Consider the following 21,000-nt stretch of genomic DNA (forward strand, 5'->3'; position numbering starts at 1 on the left):
TCACTGCAGCCTGGCCTTGAGCTGCAGAGAAATAATGCACAGGGAACAGGGTGGGGAATAAAAAGGAAAAGATGATTGCATTGTGTAAATCACCTGGCTATTGTGTGCAAGCTCATGTTCCACCTCTCCGGGAGGAAGCGCAGGGGAGGAAAGAGGGTCAGGGGAGGGCAGGGGCAGTGATTGGGAGCAGGAAGGGAGACCGAAATTTCCTTATCTCCCTCCAATGAGGAGGAGACAGCCAAGGTCTGTGAAATACCAGTACGGCTTGGAGAGGGCTGTTCTCTCCATCTTGTCCCAGGAGGACAGGGAGGCATTGAATCACAGTGGAGGAAATACGTCTTCCCACAGTGCCTGAACTGTGGGACTCATTTTCACGGGAAGTGGCCGAAGCCAAGAATTCGTAGCAGGCAAAGTGACTGGCTGTTCTAGCACAGGGAGCAGCCGGAGCTGGGAGTTAACGCTAATGAGCATGGATTGAGGAAAGGGGGCTGGTGAGGAAAGGCAGTGGGGGTTACAGGGAACCTTGATGGGGACAGAGCCCTCATCTCTGTTCCTGGGAGGGATTTCTGGGCCTTTCTCCGCTGCATCTGGTGGCCTTGGATATAGGACTTGGCTGGATGTGGTAGGTGTGAGACGATGGATTGCTCTCTGGATTTGATTCTCCTCTCAGGGTGCCAGAGGGCCCAGGTGAGGGGCTTCTCTGCTTCTCAGGGCTCAGGAACCAGAGTGGGGCAGCTTTACCTGCCTTTCGCCGCTCCACATACTGACTCTGCTCTCTCCTGTCTCCTCCAGGGTCCGGGTGCGTTACCAGAAGAGGCAGAAGTTGCAGTTTGAAACAAAGCTGGGGATGAATTCTCCATTTTAAAACCTGCCAACTTGAGTTCCCTGGGGCCAGGGGCAGACAGACACATCCTGCGCTGGGAGAGCGGCTGCACCAAAGGCTCAGGGAGTTTCTTTCACACATGCAAACCAGACGGCCTCCTTGCAAAACTGCATCAGCACCTTCCTTCCTGGGGGCCCCAGGCAGGGCACTGCCGTCAGGATCCCCCAGCAGGTATGCAGCCCCTCCCTGGCCTGCCAGGGTGCTCTCGAGGGAGCCTGCAAGCTCTGGTGGCTGTTCAGGCTGCTCTTCCTTATTTATTTATTACTAGAGGTTTTTGTTAGTATCATGGTGATGCTGAATTCAAGTGACTCCTCCCCTCTGTGTGAGCAGATGGGTTTCCTTGACCTGGCAGGAAAATCTGGGGCCAGAAGGGGAGGCGTAGGGCTGCTGAGGCCAGAGATTTTTATTGAAACCCATTTTTTTCCTTCTCTGCCTGCTTTCCTGGATGATGTGCATGTGCATGCTTGCGCGTGCCCTCACCTACCTCCGTCAGCCATCTCTCCTGCACCTCCAGGAGCGCTAGGTGCCAGGTGAGGGCTGGAGCTCACATTCCCAAAGGGACGCTGGAAGGGGTCTTTGGCACCACGCTGGAAAAGCCCCACGATGGCCAGCTTGTGCCAGGCCTGCCCTCTAGCGTTGTTGCTGTAGCCACGTGCCAGCTGCCGAGTACTTCAAGAGAAGGATGAGACAGGGCTTTAAGGAAAACTGTCTGCATTTGACCCTGCTTCCAAGGTGCACAGGGAATCAGGAGGACAGCTCTGCCTGCTTGCATGGCCCAGCTTCCTCCAGCCCTGCTGATCCAGCCCGTGTATGCTTTAACAGCCCCCAGAGAGGTAGGGTTGTAACTGTCCTCATTTTTGTGATTTGAATTGCTGTTCTGCTTCAGTAAAATGCCTGCTTGAGAAGGCCACGGCAATGTTTGTAGCTACAGAGAAAACCTGAGACCTGCCTACCCCTGCCGTGGAGGGAGGGAGATGTCTTTCCATCTGCATCTTGCAGCTGTGACTAACATGGAGCTGGTGGACGGCTCACCAGCATTCCCAGCCTGGGACCCTGCTGCACCCAGTACCTGCTCTCCAGGGCACAGGGAAGCCCCCCTCGTCATGCCTTTCTGTGCTAGTGTTCGGAACTCTCCCCTTCATGCTTCTGCCCTCCTAGCTGTTACCTGTTTTTCTGGAGGTCCCTTCTTCCTTTGACCTTTCACTGAGGGCTCTGTAACCCACGGTTTGCCCCAGTGCAGCACACGTGCTCCTGTACAGACCCCAGCTGTACTGGGAACACTGGTGCTGTTGAGGGCTGACGCTTGGGGGCCAAACAGGAGCGCACAGGCTTGGCTACCAGAATATTTGGAGCTCATGGGAGATGCTGACTCTCTCCCTAGTTTTAAAAACTGGCTAAACCTGACAAATCCTGGCACTGTTTTTGCTTCCCATATTAACACTAAATACACGGCTGTTGTTTCCCTTTGGTGTCCGAGGCTAAAAAGTGGCTGCTGGGCCTTCCTGGCAGGCAGGGAGCTGGACGGGAACCCCAGCCCTACCTGCTGCTCCACCTCGTCTTCCTTCCATTTCAGCAAACGCAGGGAGGACGCACACTGCGTGTCTAAGCAATACCCTTCTCGCTGTGGGTCTGGTAGGAGCGTGGAGCAGGGGTAGGGCCAGTCTCTGTGCTCTGGGGACAGAGGGGGGCTGCTGGAGGGGGCCAGGTGCGGCTGTGTGGAGACCTGGGCCCTGTTTCTACAGCTGGAGAGCAGCCGTTTGGGCTCTGCTGCTGGCAGGGCTGCGTGGGGGGAGCCAGGCAGGGTTGGGAGCCAGGTGCTCACTGGGGAAAGGCAGGGCTGCCCTCCTGCAACGCAGCAATACCAGGCCAGTTCTGCTGGCAGTGGGTCTGCTCACCTCTGCCAGCTGGGCTGAGCTCTTCCCTCGCTCCTTACAGGTCCGCAGGGCCGCCTGGCTCAGGGAGAACACGCTGCATTTCTCAGTCGCACTTAACTCACTGCGTGCCAGCTGCAGATCTGTTATCGCTGGCACTTGAGAAACCAGCTTGTCTTTCTGATGCCAGCGTTGGCTGGCAAGTGGGACACGATCTCCTCCGTGGCCAAGCTGAGCTGCAGCCAGCGGCAGCGCCAAGCCGCTCACTGCTATCCCCGCAGGGCAGCTTTCCCCCTGACCTAGCTCTTGCTTTGTGCCACTTAACTGTTGTAGGTGATAAAAGGCAGCAGCTACCAGGGCTTCCTGCTGGCCACACCTTCCTCTAGAGGAGGCAACTCCAAGGTTTCCTTCTCTGGGTGATCACAAACGTTTATTTTCCTGCACCCTCCTTCCTGTGTTAGACTTGGAGGGAGCCAAGGCGTAGGAACGGAGCCTTTTGGATGGTCTCGCCATTGCCACCCTTCCCTCCGCCAGTGAGGCACCTGAGGACCAGGGTGAACGGCTTCAGTAAGAAGTTTCCTACATCGAGATGTTTTTAAATGGTGTATATTTTATATTAAAATTTTTGGGATGTATGTAAAAATATTTGATTTGTATTAAAACTTGTATAAAAAAAAAAGAAGCAAACCCTAACCCGCACACATCCACTGTATGAACGGCAATAAACGACTGTCTTGGTAACACGCCCCGTGAGAGTGGGAGGGAGTTTGCACCCAGCAGAGCGAGGAGGTAAAAATGTGTTTGTTGGTCATGGCACAGGTAACGGGGCTCACCTCTGGGGCAGCAGCACAGCCTGAGAGCTGGATTCTCCTGGAATCTGATCTTGGTGCTTTCTGCCAGTTTCTGCCCAGCCTTGGGCAAATGTGCAGCCCTGCAGGCCCCTGCCCACAGAGTAACTTCTCACTCACCTCCTGCCTCCCTGATCCCAGGCACAGCGCGTGTGGTTGCTCTGATGGTCGCTGCTGATTGCTTCGGTTGCGGCGGGCGGCGCGTTGGAGCCTCGGGATGAAGGGCTCGGGGGTGAGCTGCCACAGGCACTGGGAGCACTGGAGAAAAACAGCGGCGAGACGAGGAGGCCTGGGCTGCTAGTCCTGAGCAAAGCAGGACCCAAAGCTGGGCAGAGGGGCACGGAAGGCAGTGCCGGTCCCTAGCACGCTCACCACACGTTACTGTGCTCATTAACCTCGCTAGAGGTGACAGCAGAACTCTTACCAGGGAGATTATCTGAGGAAAAACAGATCTTAAGCGCTCAAGGGGCAGGATAAAGCTGATCCTTGGTGAACTTCAGACAGAGCAGGAGACAAGCTCGTATGATTTGACACGAAGGAGACAACTAGGCAGAACTATCAAAAGGGTAAAATACGCCCCACTGTTTAATAGAATTTAGTCTTAATGGATGTTAGTGGAAAACAAAACACATGATCAACACAAACAGAGCAGATGGTTTAAAATCTGTTGTCAGTCTGGTGATTACGTGGGCTATTTTTTCCCCTCACTGTCTTGCTGCACGGAGCAGGTGCAGCCAGGGTCAGTTAGTCCCAGTTGCAGTGTACATAACTTACACACCATACAGTAGCTTCAAAATAGAGATCTAGAGCTTAAAAAATAGGCATTCTTCTGCAAAACAAATGTTTAATTCCCTTATTGACAATGAGAGCAGCGTGATGTTGCCCTCAGGTGGCTCAGACAGCGACAGCTCCACCCCAGTGTCCTCTTATCCCTGACCCTAGAGTACAAGACTTGCAGTTCTGGTTAGTAAATATATATAATAAATCACATTTAAAATATATACATTGGCCTTTAAAAAAACATTTACAGTTTTATCAACATTGGAAAAAAATAACTGGGTTTGCCCCAGATTGACTTGTGAGAATAAAAATCAGTTTTAAAAGGTTTCTGCAAACCTTTCGTTAAAGTGCCACTGGTTGGAGCTATTTTAAAAACAGTCAGGTCCATGGCGTAGCACTTGCCTGTCGGACACGGTCATTTAAATACACGCAATGTGATGTATAAAACAGAGCAACCAACTGGCCAGGATAGAGGTGTCTTAATCGCCTCAAACTGACCTCAAGTCCCAGCCAATGATTTTATTTTCTTTTTTTTTCAGGGATTTTTCATCTGTGCTTTTCAGCCCAAAGCCAGGCTGGCGCCTCCCACCGGCTGGGCCCGTGGCACAGCCGCTGCTGGTGAGCCCTGGGGACCCGTCCAGGCGGGCTCTGCTCCTTTCTCAGTGCAGGGAGCAAGGGGCTGCGAGCAGGCAAAGTCAGTCACAAACTCCCCAAAGGGCTGGGGAGCGCCCGCCTCTTTGGCCACCTTCTCCCTTTCCAGTTTGGTTTTGTGCGGGTGATTTTTTTTAAAAAGGGTAAGGGTTGGATTTCTTTTTTTTTCCCTTCGTCTGGAATTTTTGTAACAAATGGCACTTCAGTACAATCTTAGGTTCCCTTCTGGTGCTCTGATGCTTTCATTTGCTTGGCATGCCGAGTGCAAGCCAAGTTTGGGGCTCTTGGACATATTTAGACATGCACTACTAAACAGATCCTGCTACAGAAATCTGTCTTCAAGCTATGCAGCCGTTCCTACTGCTTGGATGCAATGAGCTATCACTGCTGTTCCCCTGCTGCAGCCACGGGGCTGTGACTGCATCCAGCGCGTATTTACAGTAGCTGTTGCTGAGCTGAACTCACCCCGTGCATGCGGGGTCACCTCTCCCGCTGGGTTTTAGTGCTGCGAGGAAGCATCGTGCGCGGTCCCAAACGCTGCCACCGCCTAGCGACGTTCAGGGCTGGGTTTGTGCCAGCACCTCCCTGCAGGGAGGGGCAGTGGGAAAAGGGGGCCACCCCCCCAAAAAAAGGGAAATAGGGGAGGGGAAAAAAAAACACACAAAAACCAAAAACCCCACTAACCACTCTGCTGCTTCTTCCCTGGAAGCACTGGGGCTGGCAGTTTGTGCAGGCACAGTGTCAGCAGAGGGCAGCCTCCGTATAGCAGCGCGATCCAGCTGGACGCACGGACACACAGCCGTGGGCGGCCTTCGGCGCTGCGCAGCCATCCTGCGAGGACCCTGCAGGACCTCGGCGCTGCGGGAGGGTGCAGGTAGCCCCCCGCGTCCCGCAGCTCTGCAGGCTGTGCCAGCCCCCTCCTGAGGGGCTGTGGGTCCCACCGAGGGATTTCGATCCGCTCAGATTACACGCTGCCTGACGCTGATGCGTTTGGAAAAGCAACAAAAAAAGCAGGAAGGTTCCTTCTCACTCCGTAAGCTGCCAAATCGCAACAAGCCCTGTCTTCTTTTAGCTGCTGTCAGGCCCTGCCGGGGCTGGGATCTGCTCAGTAAATAGCCAACTCCGTGGCGGCTGCCCAGGGAGGTCTTTCCTTTGACACATTGTTGGCAGGGGATAAATAATAAGAGGCAGGACTCGGCAATGCAGTGTGGAAAGAAAAAGGTCCCTTGTGGAGGCTCCTCAGCGCTGTGCGAGGGAGCAAGGGCTTCTCCGCGGCCTCCGGGACCACATGCGCAGCCCCTCTGGGCTCCCCTCCTGCTGCCAGTCTGGTGGGAAATGCCTGACCCCCGCGGCTGTGCTGGAGCGTGTGACACGGAGCCGGGTGGCTCTGGGGCCGGTGACACGGGGCGGGTGAGGAGGGGCAGCCACGTTCCCGGCCACGGTGCAAAGTGCAGGGAGGAAGGCGGCTGGAGAGACCTGGAGGCACCAAGCGGTGCTGGATCCGCTCTCCCCCCATCACGACGGGCACTGGCAGAGCAGCCGGAGGCGGGGAAGGGAAGGAGGGAGCAAGCCTCAGTCCAGCATTGCATCCAGCTGGTCGGCCAGATCATCGAACATGTTGCTGATGTCCTCCAGGATGTTCTTGGCCGAGTGCACGGCCCCGGGGGGGCTGGGGAGGGAAGGGAGAGATGGTTAAATGCTGCCCCAATGCTTGAGGTGCCGTTGGGCAGGGGCAGGCAGGCGGGACCCAACCCTCCCGGTCACAGCTGGGCTGGAGCACGCGCATCCTGGTGGGTCGCGGGCACGTGGTGGCCGCGTGCAGGTGGCTGCAGCCCGTGCTCGGTCCTTGGGGCTGCCTGGGAACCCGCTGCCGCCTGCCAGGGCTGGAGGCCCCCAGCCCTTTGCCTGCCCCCGCTGGGGGCTCCCCAGTTCCACTCCCCAGGATCTCACCCCAGCATTTTCCTCTCCCCCAGCGCCACCTCACCTCTCCACCTCCTCCGCTGTGATCTTCTTCTCGGCTGCCTGCAGCGCAGCAGCCAGGGTGGAGTTGGTGTGCTCCAGCCGCTGCTGGACCAGGGCGGCCCCCGGGGCAGTGGCCAAAGGCTTTGCCGACACCTTGCTGCTTGCCTCCAGCGTCAGAGGGCTGGGAGCAGCCAGGGACCCGACCACATCCGGCACCGCCTCGGGGGCTGCCCAGGGAGCGACGGTGTGGCGGGAGGGCTGCAGGACCTGCTGGTAGATGGTCTTGGGCCCGGAGAACACCAGCTTGGTGGACGCCACTGAGGTGTGCTTGGCAGGGACGTCTGCAAGGGAAGAAGCCTCGTGGCACGTGGTGGCACGGGTTGCCCTTGCCTCCTGGCCAGCTGGGGATGCTGTCCTGACCCAGCAGGGGAAGGAGGGAGCCTCGGGCCCTGCCACTGCCAAAGAGAGACCCTCCCAAGCCCCCGTACCTGGAGCAGGTGTCCTCACCACGGCAGTGCCGAGCAGCTCCGTGGGGCTGGGGGCTTTGGTGGGGCTCGGTGTCTTCTTGATCCCCTTCTCCAGTGACAAGATGCTCTTCTCTATCTCGGCAATCCTGAACTCCACATTGTCATCGTCAAAGGTGTCTCCAGCCAGCCCGGCCCGTGGCACCAGCCCCTGCGTGGTGGGGCCCACGATGCTCACAGCTTGGGCCTGGGCATACTGGGGCGCGGGGCTGCCGCCCGCCTCCGCCTGCCCTGCCAGGCTGAATGCCTTCAGCACAGCCTGCAGCGGCTCCCGCTCCTTGAAGCGGGGCCGGCGCTTCACCGTGTCCGACTCGGTGAGGTTGAACTCCAGCACGGGCGGCTCCTTGGTGGCAGCAGGTGCTGCCGGCTCCTTCCCAGCAGAGCACGGGGGCTCTGCAGGCTGGGAACTGGGCTCTGCATCCTGCACTGCAGCGTCAGCCTTGGGGTGCCCAGCAGGCTTCGGACGCTGCTTGATGGTTAAGTTGCCTTCTTCTGCAAAGGGGATGCACTCGCTGGAGCTGTTCTGGGAGGATGAAGAGACGTCGGGCTTGGCCTCCTCCTCCGTGTCTGAGCAGGCGTCCTCCCGCCCGACCTGCACAGCCTCCGTCATGGGAGCGCTGGGCTCACTCAATGTCCGTCTCCGCGGCTTGCTGCCCTCAAAGGCGTCCCTGCCAGCGTCAGCAAGCACAGTGCTGCCGGTATCACCGCCATCGTAGGACCGATCGTCCACACTGGCCCTGGAGAGAGAGTCCTGAGCCACATGCAGCGGTTTCGGAGCCAAGAGGGGCTTGGGTGGGCTTGCCCCGGGCGTCCCCTCCAGTGCAGCTGCCAGGCTCCTCACTGTCCTGCTGCGACTGGTGTCACCGGGGCTGGCACCAGCATCGGCCATGTCCTGGGGGACTGGAGACTGCTGCTCGGGGTCAGGGGGCTGCTCGCCATTCGCCTCGGTGGCGGGGGTGCTGGAGACGGAACTGAGACGCTTGGGAGGCGGCGGCGGGGGTCCCTTGCGCTTGGCCCGGATGGCGAAGGATTGGCTGCGGGTCACCTTGGCCTCCGCCTGCAGGCAGGCCCGCGGCATCTGGCTGCGGCCCGGCCGCCGCGTCAGGGTGGCATAGGAGCCCAGGGTGCTGGTGGGCACCCCCTCCTCTTCTTCGTGCTCTCCATCTGACAGCGCGTAGCGGTTCAGACTGTGCGACCGCTTCTTGTACTTGAAGCCTTCGCCCCCGTTGTGCTGCTCCCCTGCCTGCCAGGTGCCCGGGGCCGCGGCAGCCTTGGGTGGCTCGGTGGGGCTGCACTGGCTGTGCAGGTAGGAGAAAGCTGTTTGGGCTGATGTCTGCAGGCTGCTCTTCTGCCCAGAAGGGAAGGAGGGGTAGGGGTGCACCAGGGTCTTGGGCTGCTCAGCCCCCAGGAGGGAAGGGGCCGTGGGAGACTTCAAGGAGACGTGCGGGTACATGAAGACATACGGGGCCGTCGCCTTGCTGGGGGTCTGGGGAGGGGTACAAGGGGTGACTGCTGGTGGCCCTGCAGGGCCAGCACCTTTCTGAGCCGTTGGCCGGGCGTACTGATCTGTGCCTTCAGGCAGGTTCCTCTCCTTGAGAGGGCTGCCCCCGCTGCCGTTGGTGTAGCCGTTCAGCCCCTCGGGGGAGACAAGCTTCCCAAAGGGCTCGGGGCTGGGCCGTCCCGGCAGGCTGGCCGGGCTCTCCTTGCTGCGGGGTGGCGCGCAGGACTGCCCGCTGCTGCTGCTGCTCTCCCCGCTGCCCAGGCTCTCCTGCGAGGGGCTGGAGAGGTGCCGGGACAAAACATTGTCCTGCGAGTGCCCTGAACCCCGGGACCGCACCCCGATGCTCTCCTGGCTCCGCGACATTCCCTGGCTGTTCTTGATGCTGAGCGTCTCATGGCAGCTGTTGGACATGGCTGTCTGGAGCTCGTAGCTGAGCTCGCTGTCCTGGAATGTTGTCATTTTGGGAGTGTGTGGGGACTGGCATTCCCCATTCTCCAGTGACTCAATGGTGACAATGTCCAGGGCACCGGGGACTTTGCGTCTTGCCAGGGTGGCTTCCGCTTGGTTGAGGCTTTTGCGGAGGTCTCTCAGCTTCTTGACGGCCAGCATGATCTTCTTCTGGTGGCCTGTGGGAGAGTGGCAAGAGGAAAGAGGCATTAAGTTGGCTCCGATCCTACAAGGCCTCTTGGCCAAGAAAAGCCACAGTCATGTCACCAACCAGGGCAAAGACATCCAAGTTGTCCAAACCCTGCCACGGGAGGAGACAAACCACCACCAACGTCCACCCGGCTCAGCCTGGCTCCAGCCTGCCCAGGGCAGTCCTTGGGGATGGCCCTGAACTGCCCTTTCTGGGTCACAGGACAGGCCCGAGGGACGTCAGGGCACAGGGACCTGGTCAGGAGACTTGGCCGCCTTGGGCCACCCCAGCACCGCAGCAGGGACTCACCCAGTTTGTTGATGCCAATCTCTTGCAGATCCTCCCAGGTCAGGTCCGTCACGATGGTGATGGAGTCATAGCCGTTGTTCACCAGCTTTTTGTGGTACTGGGGCAACCCAATGGCACTGAGCCAATCCATCAGGTCAGCCTGCAAAGAGCACGGAGATGCTGCCGTGAGCAGCAAGGGACAGGCGGTGCCTTCATCCATCCCCTCCCTGCCCCTGGCCAGGAGCCTGCTTTTTTGGGGTCTCTCTGGACGCTTCAGAGCTCATTTACTTATAGGCAGCCCCCATCCTGTCCTGGGGGACGCAGCTCTGAGAAAAGAGGGTGCCACAGACCAAAGCCCCGGTGCCAGGGACTCACCGGGATGTAGTTGGGCAGCCACTCGGCAATGCTGAGCTGCCCGATCTCAGTGGAGATCTTCTTCCTGTGGCCTGGTTTGGTCACGCCGATGGCTGTCAGATCCTAGCGCAAGCAGAGCGGGGCTGCAGTCAGCAGCGGCACGGGGAGCGTGGAGCAGTGGGCGCCCACTGCCGGCAGCTCAGGGGGTGCAGGCCAGCAGGGAAGGACCTGCCTTACCTCGGGGGTCATGCGGCTGATGGTGGGGACATCGTAGCCGGCATTGAGGAAGTTGGCAGTGTACGACTCAAGCTGGAACTCCCTCAGCCAGTTGTAAATGGCTTCTGCGTCCTGGGGAGAGGACGAGGCAAAGAGCAGCCTGTGACTGTGGCTGCAGGGCTTGGAAGGACCTGACTGCTTGGGGCACAACAACAGGACCTTCTTGGGCAAGACCCACTTGGCCCCAGCATCCCCAAGACCCAGTCCCATGTGCCCAGAGCAGAAAGAGCTGGGCTGAGAACCCCAAACATTGCCCTCCCACCCTGCACGCCGCTGACCCAGTTACCTTCCCCTCCAGGAGCTGCTCAGGCCGCAAGAACTGGTGGGAGAAGACCCTGTCTCCAGGGGGACAGTTGCCAGGGGTCTGGTGGCCTGGGGGCCCTGGCAGAGAGGACAGGAGAGAAGAGAGTGTCACGGGGGGACCTGGGCACTGAGCAGCCCCCAGGGCTGGGGGACAGCTGTCCCCAAGGCCCCATGGTGCTGGGATATCCCTCACCTGCTGTGGAAGTCAACTGCCCATTGCGTGGCTCCGATCCCAAAAGGTGTTGTTGGAGGTCGTCGCCAGTGGAGGGCAGCGGCTGGGGAGAGGAAGAGTGAGGCGGGGAGGGACATCCCTCACGAGAGGGCCCTGTCCCCAGGGGGTCTGCCCTGCACCCCTGGGAGCTCAGCACAGCATTACGGCATTACCCAGCAAAGGGCTGGCCCCTAGTGAGAGATCTGGGCAGGATGTGGCCCAGGGCCCTTTTTATCCTCTCAGGTGACACAGGATGAGGTGAAGATGTTACACGGGACGAACCACAGCCTCAGACCCTCTCCAAGGGGCCAGAGCTGTGCTGCTGGGGCAGCCAGGAGACTCCAGCCCCAGGAACATTCCCCCGCTGAGTCCCAGCAGCAAATGCATGCTTGGTGGGGGGTGCTCAGCTCCTGCGGCCCCCCTCCTTGCCAGGAGGTGCAGGGAGTTACAGGAACGTGCTGGGCCCCATTGCCACCACATCAGGTGGAGCTGGGGGAGCAACGTGTGGGGAGCAGGGGCTGGCACCTACCCTGGCATTCTCGATGAGGATGCTGGTGCTCTGCCCATTGGTGCCCTCGGTGCTCTGGCCGCTGCCGGCACTGCGGATGCTGCCGATGCTGCCCTCGCTGCCCACGCTGTTCCTGTCTCCTGCTACTCAGGACAGAAGGGGAGGTCATCAGCAGTGCCCCAGGACTGGTGCTGACACAGGGCACAGAGGTCCCCAGCAGGGACCCGAATGCCAGCAGTGACACCAGTAAAAAACAGCCTCCCACGAGATCCTTCCAGCCACAGAGCATGCATCAGTCCCTCCCGGCACACACAGCACAGACAGGGTGACCTCAGCTGGCAAGGGACGCACAAAGGGGAAATGGGATCTGGGGACACGGCCACGGATTCCAGGAGGGAAGGGGCTGCTCTGCGGGCTCCCCTAAACTCCCTTGCCCTGTGGCTGCTCCCTCTTGTCTGGCTGCTTTCCTGCCGGGAGGTGGAAGGAAAGTGTTCCCCACGTCCCCTGCGCAGGCAGGGCTGGGGACAGGGGAAGGTCCCCGGCCCCTCTCCCTCCCCAGCCCCACCCCTGACCTGAGCTGTCAGGGCCCGGGGCCGTCCGGGTTAGGGTGAGGTGGCCATAGGGTGCTGGGATGCTTGGGGCTGCCTGCTGCGGACACTCGTCGGGGAGGTGCTGCAGCCCGCCGGGGGGTGCCGTGAGGGCCCCGGGGGGGCCCTGGCGCTGGTGCGTGGGTGCCATGCGGGGGAGGATCATGCCTGCATTCAAAGACAAAACACGCGTGGTCAGAGCTTGTGCAGGAGGCGGCAAGGGGGGGTATCTGAGTCTCGAACCCCAAAACTTCCACCCCACCAGTCATACGACCCCCTGTGCCCACCAGAATCCTTTCTTTCCCCGCCCCCTAGCTAGCCGGTGCAACAGGGACCTGTCCTGTGGGAAGGGCTGGGCAGGGTGAGATGGTTTCACACCAGGACAACGCACCCAGGAGGGCCACTGACCTGTTCGTTTGCTGATGACTTCGGCAATGGAGGGGGGGAAGTACCCGACACGATCGGTGCCCTTCTGAGTGTCGTGGATGTGCCCCTTCCATCGCCCATCGGGATGCTGCTCCAGGACCTGCCGTGGGGATGAGGAGGACAGGGCTGGTACCAGGCAGCGGCGGGGACAGGGGACAGGGAGTGGGGAGCAGCCTCACCGTGATGACATCTCCTGCCCGGACATTGAGAGCAGTTGGGTCGTGGAGGTTCCAAAAATCCTTCAAAGCTCGGACCTTCAGGATTCCTGATGCCTCTGAAGACAAGGGATGGAGGGAAGAAAAAAGGTGCCAGAGCACAGCGGAGCAAGAGAGAGGTTTGGGAAAGGCGGGAGGAGAAAATGAAGAGAAAGGAGAGGGGAGAAGAGAACATTAATACTGCAGGAAGGACTCAATCTCTGGGGATTGCTGGCACAGAGAATGGGAGCGTACACGATGGGACTGAGATACCGACACTTGCAGCTCGGCTGTTTTAGGGCTGTTAGGGGGAGCTGGGAGCACGGGGCAGGTCATGTTAGGGAGAAGTCCCCCTCCGTTCCAGGCGGGGCCTGGCCACAAACAGGCCCCATCTCACCTCTCAGCAGCTGCTTGATGTCCTTGCTGGCGTGCGAGGTGGTGAACTGGTTCACAATGTCCAGTGCCGTCTGGTTGTAGGTGTTCCTGATGTTCACGTCAACGCCGCCCTGCGCAGGAGGGGACGCGGTTAGCGCCAGAGCCTGCAGCAGCAGCAGCCACCCCACGGGGGGTGGAGAGACCGAGGGGATGGGAAGGAGGTGAAGGCCAAACCTGAGAGGTTTGTCCCCTGGTGCTCACCTCCAGCAGCAATCGCACAACCTCTGTTTTGCCATAGAGCGCAGCTTCGTGCAGGGCTGTGCCCGTCTTCGTCTGCTTGTTGATCTCAATCCCAGCCTTCAGCAGCTGCCTGGAATCGAGGAGGGAAAGGCATGAACGGGAGGCCACACGGATAGGGGTCGGGGGATCAGCTGCCTTGCAATGGGAACGGGACAGCCCTCTGCACCGCTGAGGCTTTGGGGATGAGCCCCCAAAGCCTGTAACAGGGATGAGGGTTTAGGAGGACGCAGGACAGAAGACATGATGTTGTTTTGGCATCGGGCAGTGCCAGGGGCTGGCGGGGGTTACCTGATGATCTCCTTGTGCCCATTCTTGGCTGCTAGGTGCAGCGGGGTGGTGTAGTTGGGGTCGGTCGCGTCCTTGGACTGTCCCTCCAGCAGGGCGACACACAGATGGCTGTTCAGCAGCAGCTGGGCCACCTGCACAGGGCACAGGGGTAGGGCACAGGGGTGAGCAGAGGTGTAGGTGTCCCCGTCACAACATCCCAGCACGGGGCTCAAGCTTGCTGCTGCCACGGCCGGCTGTGTGCTCCCTATCACACCATTCCCGTCCATCCCACAGCCCCAGGGCTTGGCGGGGCCCAGACAGAGCTTGGCAGGGGCCACGTTGTTGTGAGGGGCTGGAGAAGGTCAGCACAGCCAGAAATAGTCTTCCCATAATCAGGCTTTTCAGACCAAGCCCTAAAAAACTTCAGTCTCTCCAAGCCCAGAGCGACTCTCAGCATCACAGGGCAGCCCAAAGGCACAGAGGAGTTATTTTTACTGCCCTGTTTATAGCTGCAGATATTATAGATACTCCAGAAATGGAAATATGCCCCTGCTCCCCTCCCTGGTGGGGGCACGAGACAGTCTGGCTGGCCGCACGCCAGCCCAGCCCCACGGCGTTGGCTCGGCTGGGGTCTCCGGGGCATGGGGAGGCCCCGTCCCCACAAACCACGCCGGGATCCTGAGCAGCTGAGCGGAGCTGGGCGCTCCGGGCTGGTGGGGATTAGTGAGCTCAGCCTGTCTGTGCTTAAATGGGAGCAAAGCTGGGGCGGGTGGGGGGAAGTTGCAGGGAACTGGGAGCTGGGACGCCCAGGTTCGCTGCTGCTGCCCTGCTGCGAGGCTTGGAGCAAAACCCGCAGCTCACGGGTTCAGGATCCGGCCTTGCCCAGCCATGGGAGGAGGCGGGTGCTGCTGCCAGGCTTTGGGGTTCGTGGCAGAGGGAGGGTGCTCACCTTCAACCGCCCGAACTCACAGGCCAGGTCCAGGGGGGTTTTCTTCGCTTTGTTGATGAGGCAGGGGTTGGACTGGTGCTGCAGCAGCATCTCTGACTGCGGGGGAGCAACGTGGTTATGGGGGGCTCAGCACCACCCTGTGTCTCTTCCTTCTCCTGCCCGGTGCGATGGGGTTCTACCCTCACCGGCAGGAGAGAGACCCCGCCGGGGTGGCACCGCCTCTCACTTACCACCTCGTAGTGGCCGTACTGCGCCGAGAGGTGCAGCGGGATCTGCCCGTCCAGCGAGGCCATGTTGACAGAGGCAGCAGCGCGCAGCAGCACCCGCACCGGCTCCACGCGCCCCTGCCAGGCCGCGTAGTGCAAGGGGCGCATCCCTGCGGGCAGACAGGGCTCAGCAGGGCAGGATATGGCTCAGCCCCCTGGGGTCGCTCAGACGGCTGAGCCGGCTGCCGGAGACGCAGGGTGCAGCAGGGGGTCACCCCTTACCGTTGCTGTCCTTGATGTCCACGGTGGCCTGTGCCTCCAGCAGCAGCGAGATGAGGTCCAGGCTGCCGCCCAGGGCCGCGTGGTGCAGCGCCGAGAACCTACGGCACAAGGCAGGGCTCGGCACTTGTCCCTGTAGCCCCTGCCTTGCATGGGGACACGCACCGGGGCGGCTCATGGCTACGTCCCTCCTGACTCTGCTCCAAACGCAGCTCCCAGAGTCAGCCCGTGGGATTCCCCAGAGCAAAGAGGAGATAAAGCCCTCTGTGCTCTCCGTGCCCTCGGCCGTCCCTGCGCCGTCCCCCTGCCCGTGCCAGCAGGGATGCCGGGAGCCCACGGCACAGCGGGGGAGGCCGCTGGTAATGAATGAGGTCTGTGTCTCGGGGCTGTGAAAGGGGCCTGGCTGCCCAGCGTGCTCCCCCTGTGCTGTCACGTGAAGGGCTACGGCTCAGCACAGGGCTCTTGCACCACCGGGGAGGCTCCGAAGGGCTCGGCAGCCTCCCAGCCCCACACCGCCAACACAGCCCGACCAGCACGGCTCCCCTCCCGCCCCGCCGCCCCAGGGTATCCTCACATCCCTGCGGGGTCTCTGGGCTAACGGGAGGGCTGACTGCAGCAGGGAGGCCTGCTCCCTCTTCCAAACACAGCCACTGCACCACCGAGCCCATGCCGAAACCTCCGGCCCAAAATAAGGACGTGGAGGGGAGGAAATCCCCCAGCCAGCCCTGGGGGCTGCGCAAACACTCGCCCACCCCTTCTGAAGGACGAGGACACCGCCAGCAGCGTGGCTTTCCCGAGGGGCGCGCGGTGTGGCCCCACGTGCATGGGACTTGCCTCCCCGCCGCCCCCCTCCCCGCCCCCCAGGGAAGCCCGGCACACCCACCGGTGCTTTTTATAACCCCAACACCACATGTGGCCCTGCAGAGGGGAACGGACCCTTCGCGCACCAGCAGCCCTCCTGGAGCCGCCCGAGCGCGAGCCCTGTGCCTTATCAGAATCAGATCATCGCTTCTATTATTACATTTTTTTTCTATTAAGCTCCATCTGCATAGTATTATTTTAAGACAGCCATCCTGCACATTTTCAACCCCCTGTTGGCCTGCTAGGACTCATCACTGACACCTCCTCCTCCAGAGTCCTCGGAAAGAAAACATGTAGAAATTAGGTACAACAATAATACATAAACCAGTGCTAATAACTTACGGGTCAGAGTTAATTCAATAAGAATAATGCGCTTATTTACTTTATGGGCCTTTGTGGTTTCCTTAACTCTCAGTACCAAGCTTATTAAGTGCCTGGATTTTGGAAGTGATGAGCTACACAAATATGCTGTGGTCACTTAGCAACCTCATCTTTTCTTTCTCTAACCCCCCGAATGAAGGGATTTTGCTCTTGGGATATTAAACACAGACACAAGCACGTGCATGCGCTGTGGCTGGATGGACGGCTGCTCCGCTCTGCGTTAACCAGCACTCAGCACACAGGGCACTGGCTGAGCACATTTTACACCCTTTTTTTACCCCCAGCCCTACAGAGGGGGATGCAGAAGTGCTTTAAGAAGAATTTTGTTGTTAAAGCACCCGCGCAAGATGGGCTGGGCGCAGCCCTTAGCTCAGATCCACGCAGGCTTTGGCTCTGCCTCTGTAGGGCTTGCCCTGGCTTCGTGAAGTGGCACTGCCTCGGGATACTGTTGTGTTTTCCAGGCTCAGCAGTTAACCTCAAAAGCTTTACGATACCCAGGCAGAACCAACTGGATGTTGAGGAGAGCTGCCCCGAGCAAACCCGTCCCCTCCTCTGTGCAAGCGCTGAGGCGGGAGGCGCCCAGCACCCAGCGGGGAGCACTCACCCGTCCGCATCCTGGTAGTTCACGTTCAGGCGCTTGGCAGATCCCAGGAGCTCTGCGGAGAAAAGAGGCGAAGGTCAGGGCGAGAGGCAGAGCCCCGCACCCCACAGGGCTGAATGGGAGCCCCCTTCCCGGTGCCCCGCACGAAGCACGTCCCGCGGCCACGCTGACCTCCCAGCGCGCAGAACAGCGCCTGCCCCATCCCCGCGACGGCTCCTCTCTCCTGCTCTGCTTTCGCCTCCACGATTCACCTCCACGGACCCTCTTGACGGGCCGAGCCCGCTCTAGCTCACTTCTCTTCCTCCCTCTGTCCTTCCTGCCCCATCTCTGCGCGCCCCCACGGCCCCGGGATGGGTCGGGACCCCGCAGCTCCTGCCAGCCTGCGAGGGGGGACGTCGCTTCCCTCCTTTTATAAGCAGCGGCACCCCAAAAGTGCTGAGCGGAGCCGTTTCGCCCCCCACTCGCTGTCCTTGCCTGCCGCAGCCGCCAAGGCCAGGCCCACAGACCACATGGCTGGCATTTTTACGGCGCGGGCAGAGGCTGAAGCCTCCGGCCATGAATGCGAGGATTGTGCCACCTCGGACATCCCCAGCTCCTGCCCGTCCCTCCCCTCCTCTGCGGGGCCACCGAGCGGCGGAGGACGCTCACCCCACCCTCGTCACAGGCCCGTGCGCGCGCCCCCCGTCTCCCCGCTCCTTCCCGCAATTAATTCGAATGAATTCCTTCCTCCCACACAGAGAGGACGTTTTATTCTCAACCGAGGGGTTGAGAGCGGATTAACATCTCTGGAATTCATGTGCTAAGTAAAAAGGGAAAGAAAGGGAAAGGTATGCAGGGGGCAAGAAATGCGGCCGCTCCTCCTCTGCTTTTCCAGGCAGCCCCATCGCTGCCGAGCCAGGGAGGATTAAATGCTTTGCAAGGTTTGTGTCGTTCCCTACAGAAAATCAAAGTCTGGGAGCTGGGCTATCAGCCTGGGCTGAAGCAGCCACTCAAGCGCCGCTGAAATGTGGTGGGGTCCTGGGGAAGGAGCCACCTCCCCTGCAGCAGGGCAGGCCTGCGGGGCCGGTGCCGCAGCCCTCCTCTCTTCCTCCTCCTCCTCCTCCTCCCCTCTCTCCTCTCCCAGCCTCTCCGCCCGTCTCGCACGCAGATCCCCCACGCAGCTGAGATGTGCCGCGCAGCCCCTCCGCCGGAAAGCAGAGCTGAAGAGGGGGCAGGCTCATTCATCATGCAAATGTATAATTAAAAGGAAACCAAGTAATGGTGCACGTTCATTACTGCAATTTAAAATGTTTTGTAAACAGCCTAATTAACTCCAAATGGGCTTTGAGTGGCTGCTGGTGAAGGACTCGTGACTCTTGCCACAGCAGAGCAGATCAGGATGGGATCACCGTAATTAGCTCTTCACCAGCGCCGGGGCGGGCAGCTCCGTGCCAAGCAGCAGCCACGCAGAAGTGCGAAGGCTCTCTGAAGGAGGCTGCTCCCGGGGACAGCGGTGCTCTGCCTTTTTCCTTCCAGCCCCTTATTGCCCAAAACCCGAGGATCTGGGGTCTCTCTCAAGGAAAAGCCGCTTCCCCTGGCTGCGGTGGCGTGCACGGAGGGGCTGCTTCCCTGCCCAGCCAGGGCCGTGGGCCTGACACTTAGGAAAAAATAACATTCCACTTGTAAAGCAGCCGGCCACTTCTCATCTGAGTCACAGAGAGACAATAAACACCGAACCCCGTGGTGTGCGTTTTACAGAGGTGTTTTCTGAGCCAGGGTCGCGCTCCGGGCACCCGGCAGAGCCAGGGAGGCTGCTGGCTGTTCTGGGAAAAGTTCTCATCTTCCCCAGCCGAAAATCTGACAGAACCTGGAAACGGGGAGCAGGAAGAGCTGAGAAGCTGCTGGGGGATTTCCAGAGGACGCAATAGAGATCAAACTGAAGACTAAATGAAGGGTTCCTCAACTCGGAGTTACCGACACCAGCTTTAATCACTCAGAGCAAGTCCCGGACCGGCTTCCCTGGCTGCCTGGCAGCACGGAAATGCCCACAGAGCTGGTGTTTCCTGCTCGGCCGCAGGACGAGGCTGGTCAGGGATGCTTTCTGGTTTTCATGCCATAAAGAAGGAGTTCCCGATGCTGCAGAGAGCTGCGACCTTTTTGGCACAGCATAACACAGCGTAACTTTGGAGCTGAAAGCAGAGCTCTCATGCCGGGCCTCCAGCACCCCCGTCTTTTAATTAGGGCTTACACATACGCAGTCCCAAAGGATGCTCGGTGCACCGGGAAATGAAGTCCGGGAGGGATTCGCTCTCAGCGCCTGCAGCTGGGGCTCTGGGGAGGGGGAAGAGGGATCCTCACCGTGCCCTCGGGCAGGAGTGGCAGAGCCGAGCCAGGTGGGCAAGGAGGGAAGAGAAGGGACGGATGGAGGTGCCCACCAAGCAAAAACATAGCCAGGAGGGGCAGAAACGCCCTGCAGGAGCTGGTCCTGGAGTTGAGCAGTGCCTGCTATCTGAATGGGGAGAACTGCCCCCAAAATCTCCTGTGAGGGGCTGGGGCTGGGCAGGGGGGTCCGGTGAGCCGGGCTGGGATGCAGCGGGTGTCCCTGTGGCCCTGTGGCGGCAGCAGCCAGCATCTGCACGGTCAAATTCCTGTGTTTTTGCTCCTCTCCCCAAGCAACATTCCTCAAATTAGTTCCCCACTCCGGCAGCCCTGCACGGTCCGTCCTCGGCAGAGCAATTCCAGGACGTGGGGCAGGCAGCAGGGACAAAGAGAGGAGCTGGGAGCAGTCTCTGCCTTCGGGGCTCTTCTGGAAATGACCTCTTGGTGAGGAAGGGAAGGAATTCATGCCCATTTTGTAGCTGGGTAAATCACTGCTTGGAGATCTGCAGGGTTTGAAGCCAGGATGAAAGATAAAGCGCAGGCAGGGGAAGGAGCAGGCACCCAGCACCCTGCGAGGCTGAGCAGGGCTGATCCAGCCACGGCATCGGGATGCGGCAGGTGGTCGGATCCTTCTCGGATGCCTCGTCACCTCCTTTGGGTTTGCACCGGGGCCAGGGAGCCTGCGGGCCTGGCCCACAGCCCTGCTCCCCGCAGGGACCACGCACCCGTCCCAGAAGGATTAACCCTGAGCTAAGACCAGAAAAAAGGTGGATCTGACACCAAAAGGCAAAAAAACCCGATGGGGACATTTCCAGGGAAAAGCACGGCTCTGCACCCCCCAAGGGTTAACTCTGGACGCGTGCATCCTCTGTGCTCAGCCCCGTGCCCCTCCTGGGGGTCCCGCCGGCCCCAATCCGCGCCCCTCGCGCTCGCCTGCTCCTGCCCGGGCAGGACGAGGCTTGGCAGCGCCGGCCGGGGCTGAGCGAGGCCTCAAGGGAAGGCAGCGAGCTTCTGTGCGGCGACTCGCTGCCAAAGCGGCAGGCAGGAAACACCTCCAGAGAGCTCCAGCAAATTGCTTACAAATGCCGGCCCACGTGCTCCTCGGGACGCCGGCCGTGGCGGAGGCTCCGCTACGATCCGGTGCCACAACCCTCGCGGCCGATCGCTGCACCCCAGCCGGGGGAACGTGCTGCTTCTCAGCGTTTCGGGCACTTGCTCACAGCGGTTTCCAGTCCCCACGTCGCTGGCTGGGAGGGAGCTGCCTTACACCTGCTTGGGGGGGGTGCCCGGGGTGGCACGGCCCCATGCAGGTGCTGCGAAGCAGCTCCCCGGAGCCATCGGCCCCCTCCGGCCACGTGCCGCTGCCCCCGTGCCTCGGTTTCCCCGTGGGGCTGGGCTGCTCCCTGCCATGGCGATGCAGGGCTGTGCTCAGCTCCTCTTGGGGTGTGGGGGCACCCAAGGGGGGGCAGCCGGCCAGGGCGGGTGCCTCAGCACACCGCTGGCAGCCGGCCCGGCACAAACCCGTATTTACCCCCCCTGGGGCGCTCGCCCGGCGCCGGCTGCGCCGGCTGCGTGGAGCCAGGCGTGCCCTCGCCCAGCCCTGCCGGCACCCCCTGTGC

At 60.4% G+C, this 21,000-nt stretch overlaps 2 protein-coding genes across 13 annotated transcripts in view; one reads left to right on the top strand and one right to left on the bottom strand.

Annotated features, from left to right (window-relative positions):
- TMEM94 (transmembrane protein 94) overlaps positions 1–3,502 on the top strand; it is a 50,574-nt gene extending 47,072 nt beyond the window's left edge. For all 6 annotated transcript variants that reach the window (XM_080560741.1, XM_080560743.1, XM_080560742.1 and 3 more), the window contains one exon: positions 793–3,502. In XM_080560741.1, coding sequence (XP_080416867.1) covers positions 793–865 — 73 coding nt within the window. In that variant the 3' untranslated portion in view covers positions 866–3,502. The remainder of the gene's footprint in view (positions 1–792) is intronic.
- A 656-nt stretch (positions 3,503–4,158) lies between these two features.
- The window catches only part of CASKIN2 (CASK interacting protein 2), a 34,550-nt gene continuing 17,708 nt past the window's right edge, over positions 4,159–21,000 (bottom strand). For 3 of the 7 annotated variants that reach the window (XM_080560736.1, XM_080560735.1, XM_080560734.1), the window contains 18 exons: positions 17,027–17,078; positions 15,184–15,281; positions 14,926–15,071; positions 14,696–14,791; positions 13,768–13,898; positions 13,441–13,549; positions 13,202–13,310; positions 12,790–12,884; positions 12,593–12,710; positions 12,170–12,352; positions 11,619–11,740; positions 11,072–11,153; positions 10,862–10,956; positions 10,537–10,647; positions 10,321–10,422; positions 9,967–10,105; positions 7,018–9,646; positions 4,159–6,702 (listed from right to left, as the gene is read on the bottom strand). In XM_080560736.1, coding sequence (XP_080416862.1) covers positions 6,606–6,702; positions 7,018–9,646; positions 9,967–10,105; positions 10,321–10,422; positions 10,537–10,647; positions 10,862–10,956; positions 11,072–11,153; positions 11,619–11,740; positions 12,170–12,352; positions 12,593–12,710; positions 12,790–12,884; positions 13,202–13,310; positions 13,441–13,549; positions 13,768–13,898; positions 14,696–14,791; positions 14,926–15,071; positions 15,184–15,281; positions 17,027–17,078 — 4,514 coding nt within the window. In that variant the 3' untranslated portion in view covers positions 4,159–6,605. Of the gene's footprint in view, positions 6,703–7,017; positions 9,647–9,966; positions 10,106–10,320; positions 10,423–10,536; positions 10,648–10,861; positions 10,957–11,071; positions 11,154–11,618; positions 11,741–12,169; positions 12,353–12,592; positions 12,711–12,789; positions 12,885–13,201; positions 13,311–13,440; positions 13,550–13,767; positions 13,899–14,695; positions 14,792–14,925; positions 15,072–15,183; positions 15,282–17,026; positions 17,079–17,194; positions 17,393–21,000 lie in introns of those variants that run through there. The other 4 variants (XM_080560739.1, XM_080560738.1, XM_080560737.1 and 1 more) reach the window with 4 other exon arrangements.

This window comes from Anser brachyrhynchus (assembly GCF_964034855.1).
Source record: "Anser brachyrhynchus genome assembly, chromosome: 18".
Lineage (NCBI taxonomy): Eukaryota > Metazoa > Chordata > Aves > Anseriformes > Anatidae > Anser > Anser brachyrhynchus.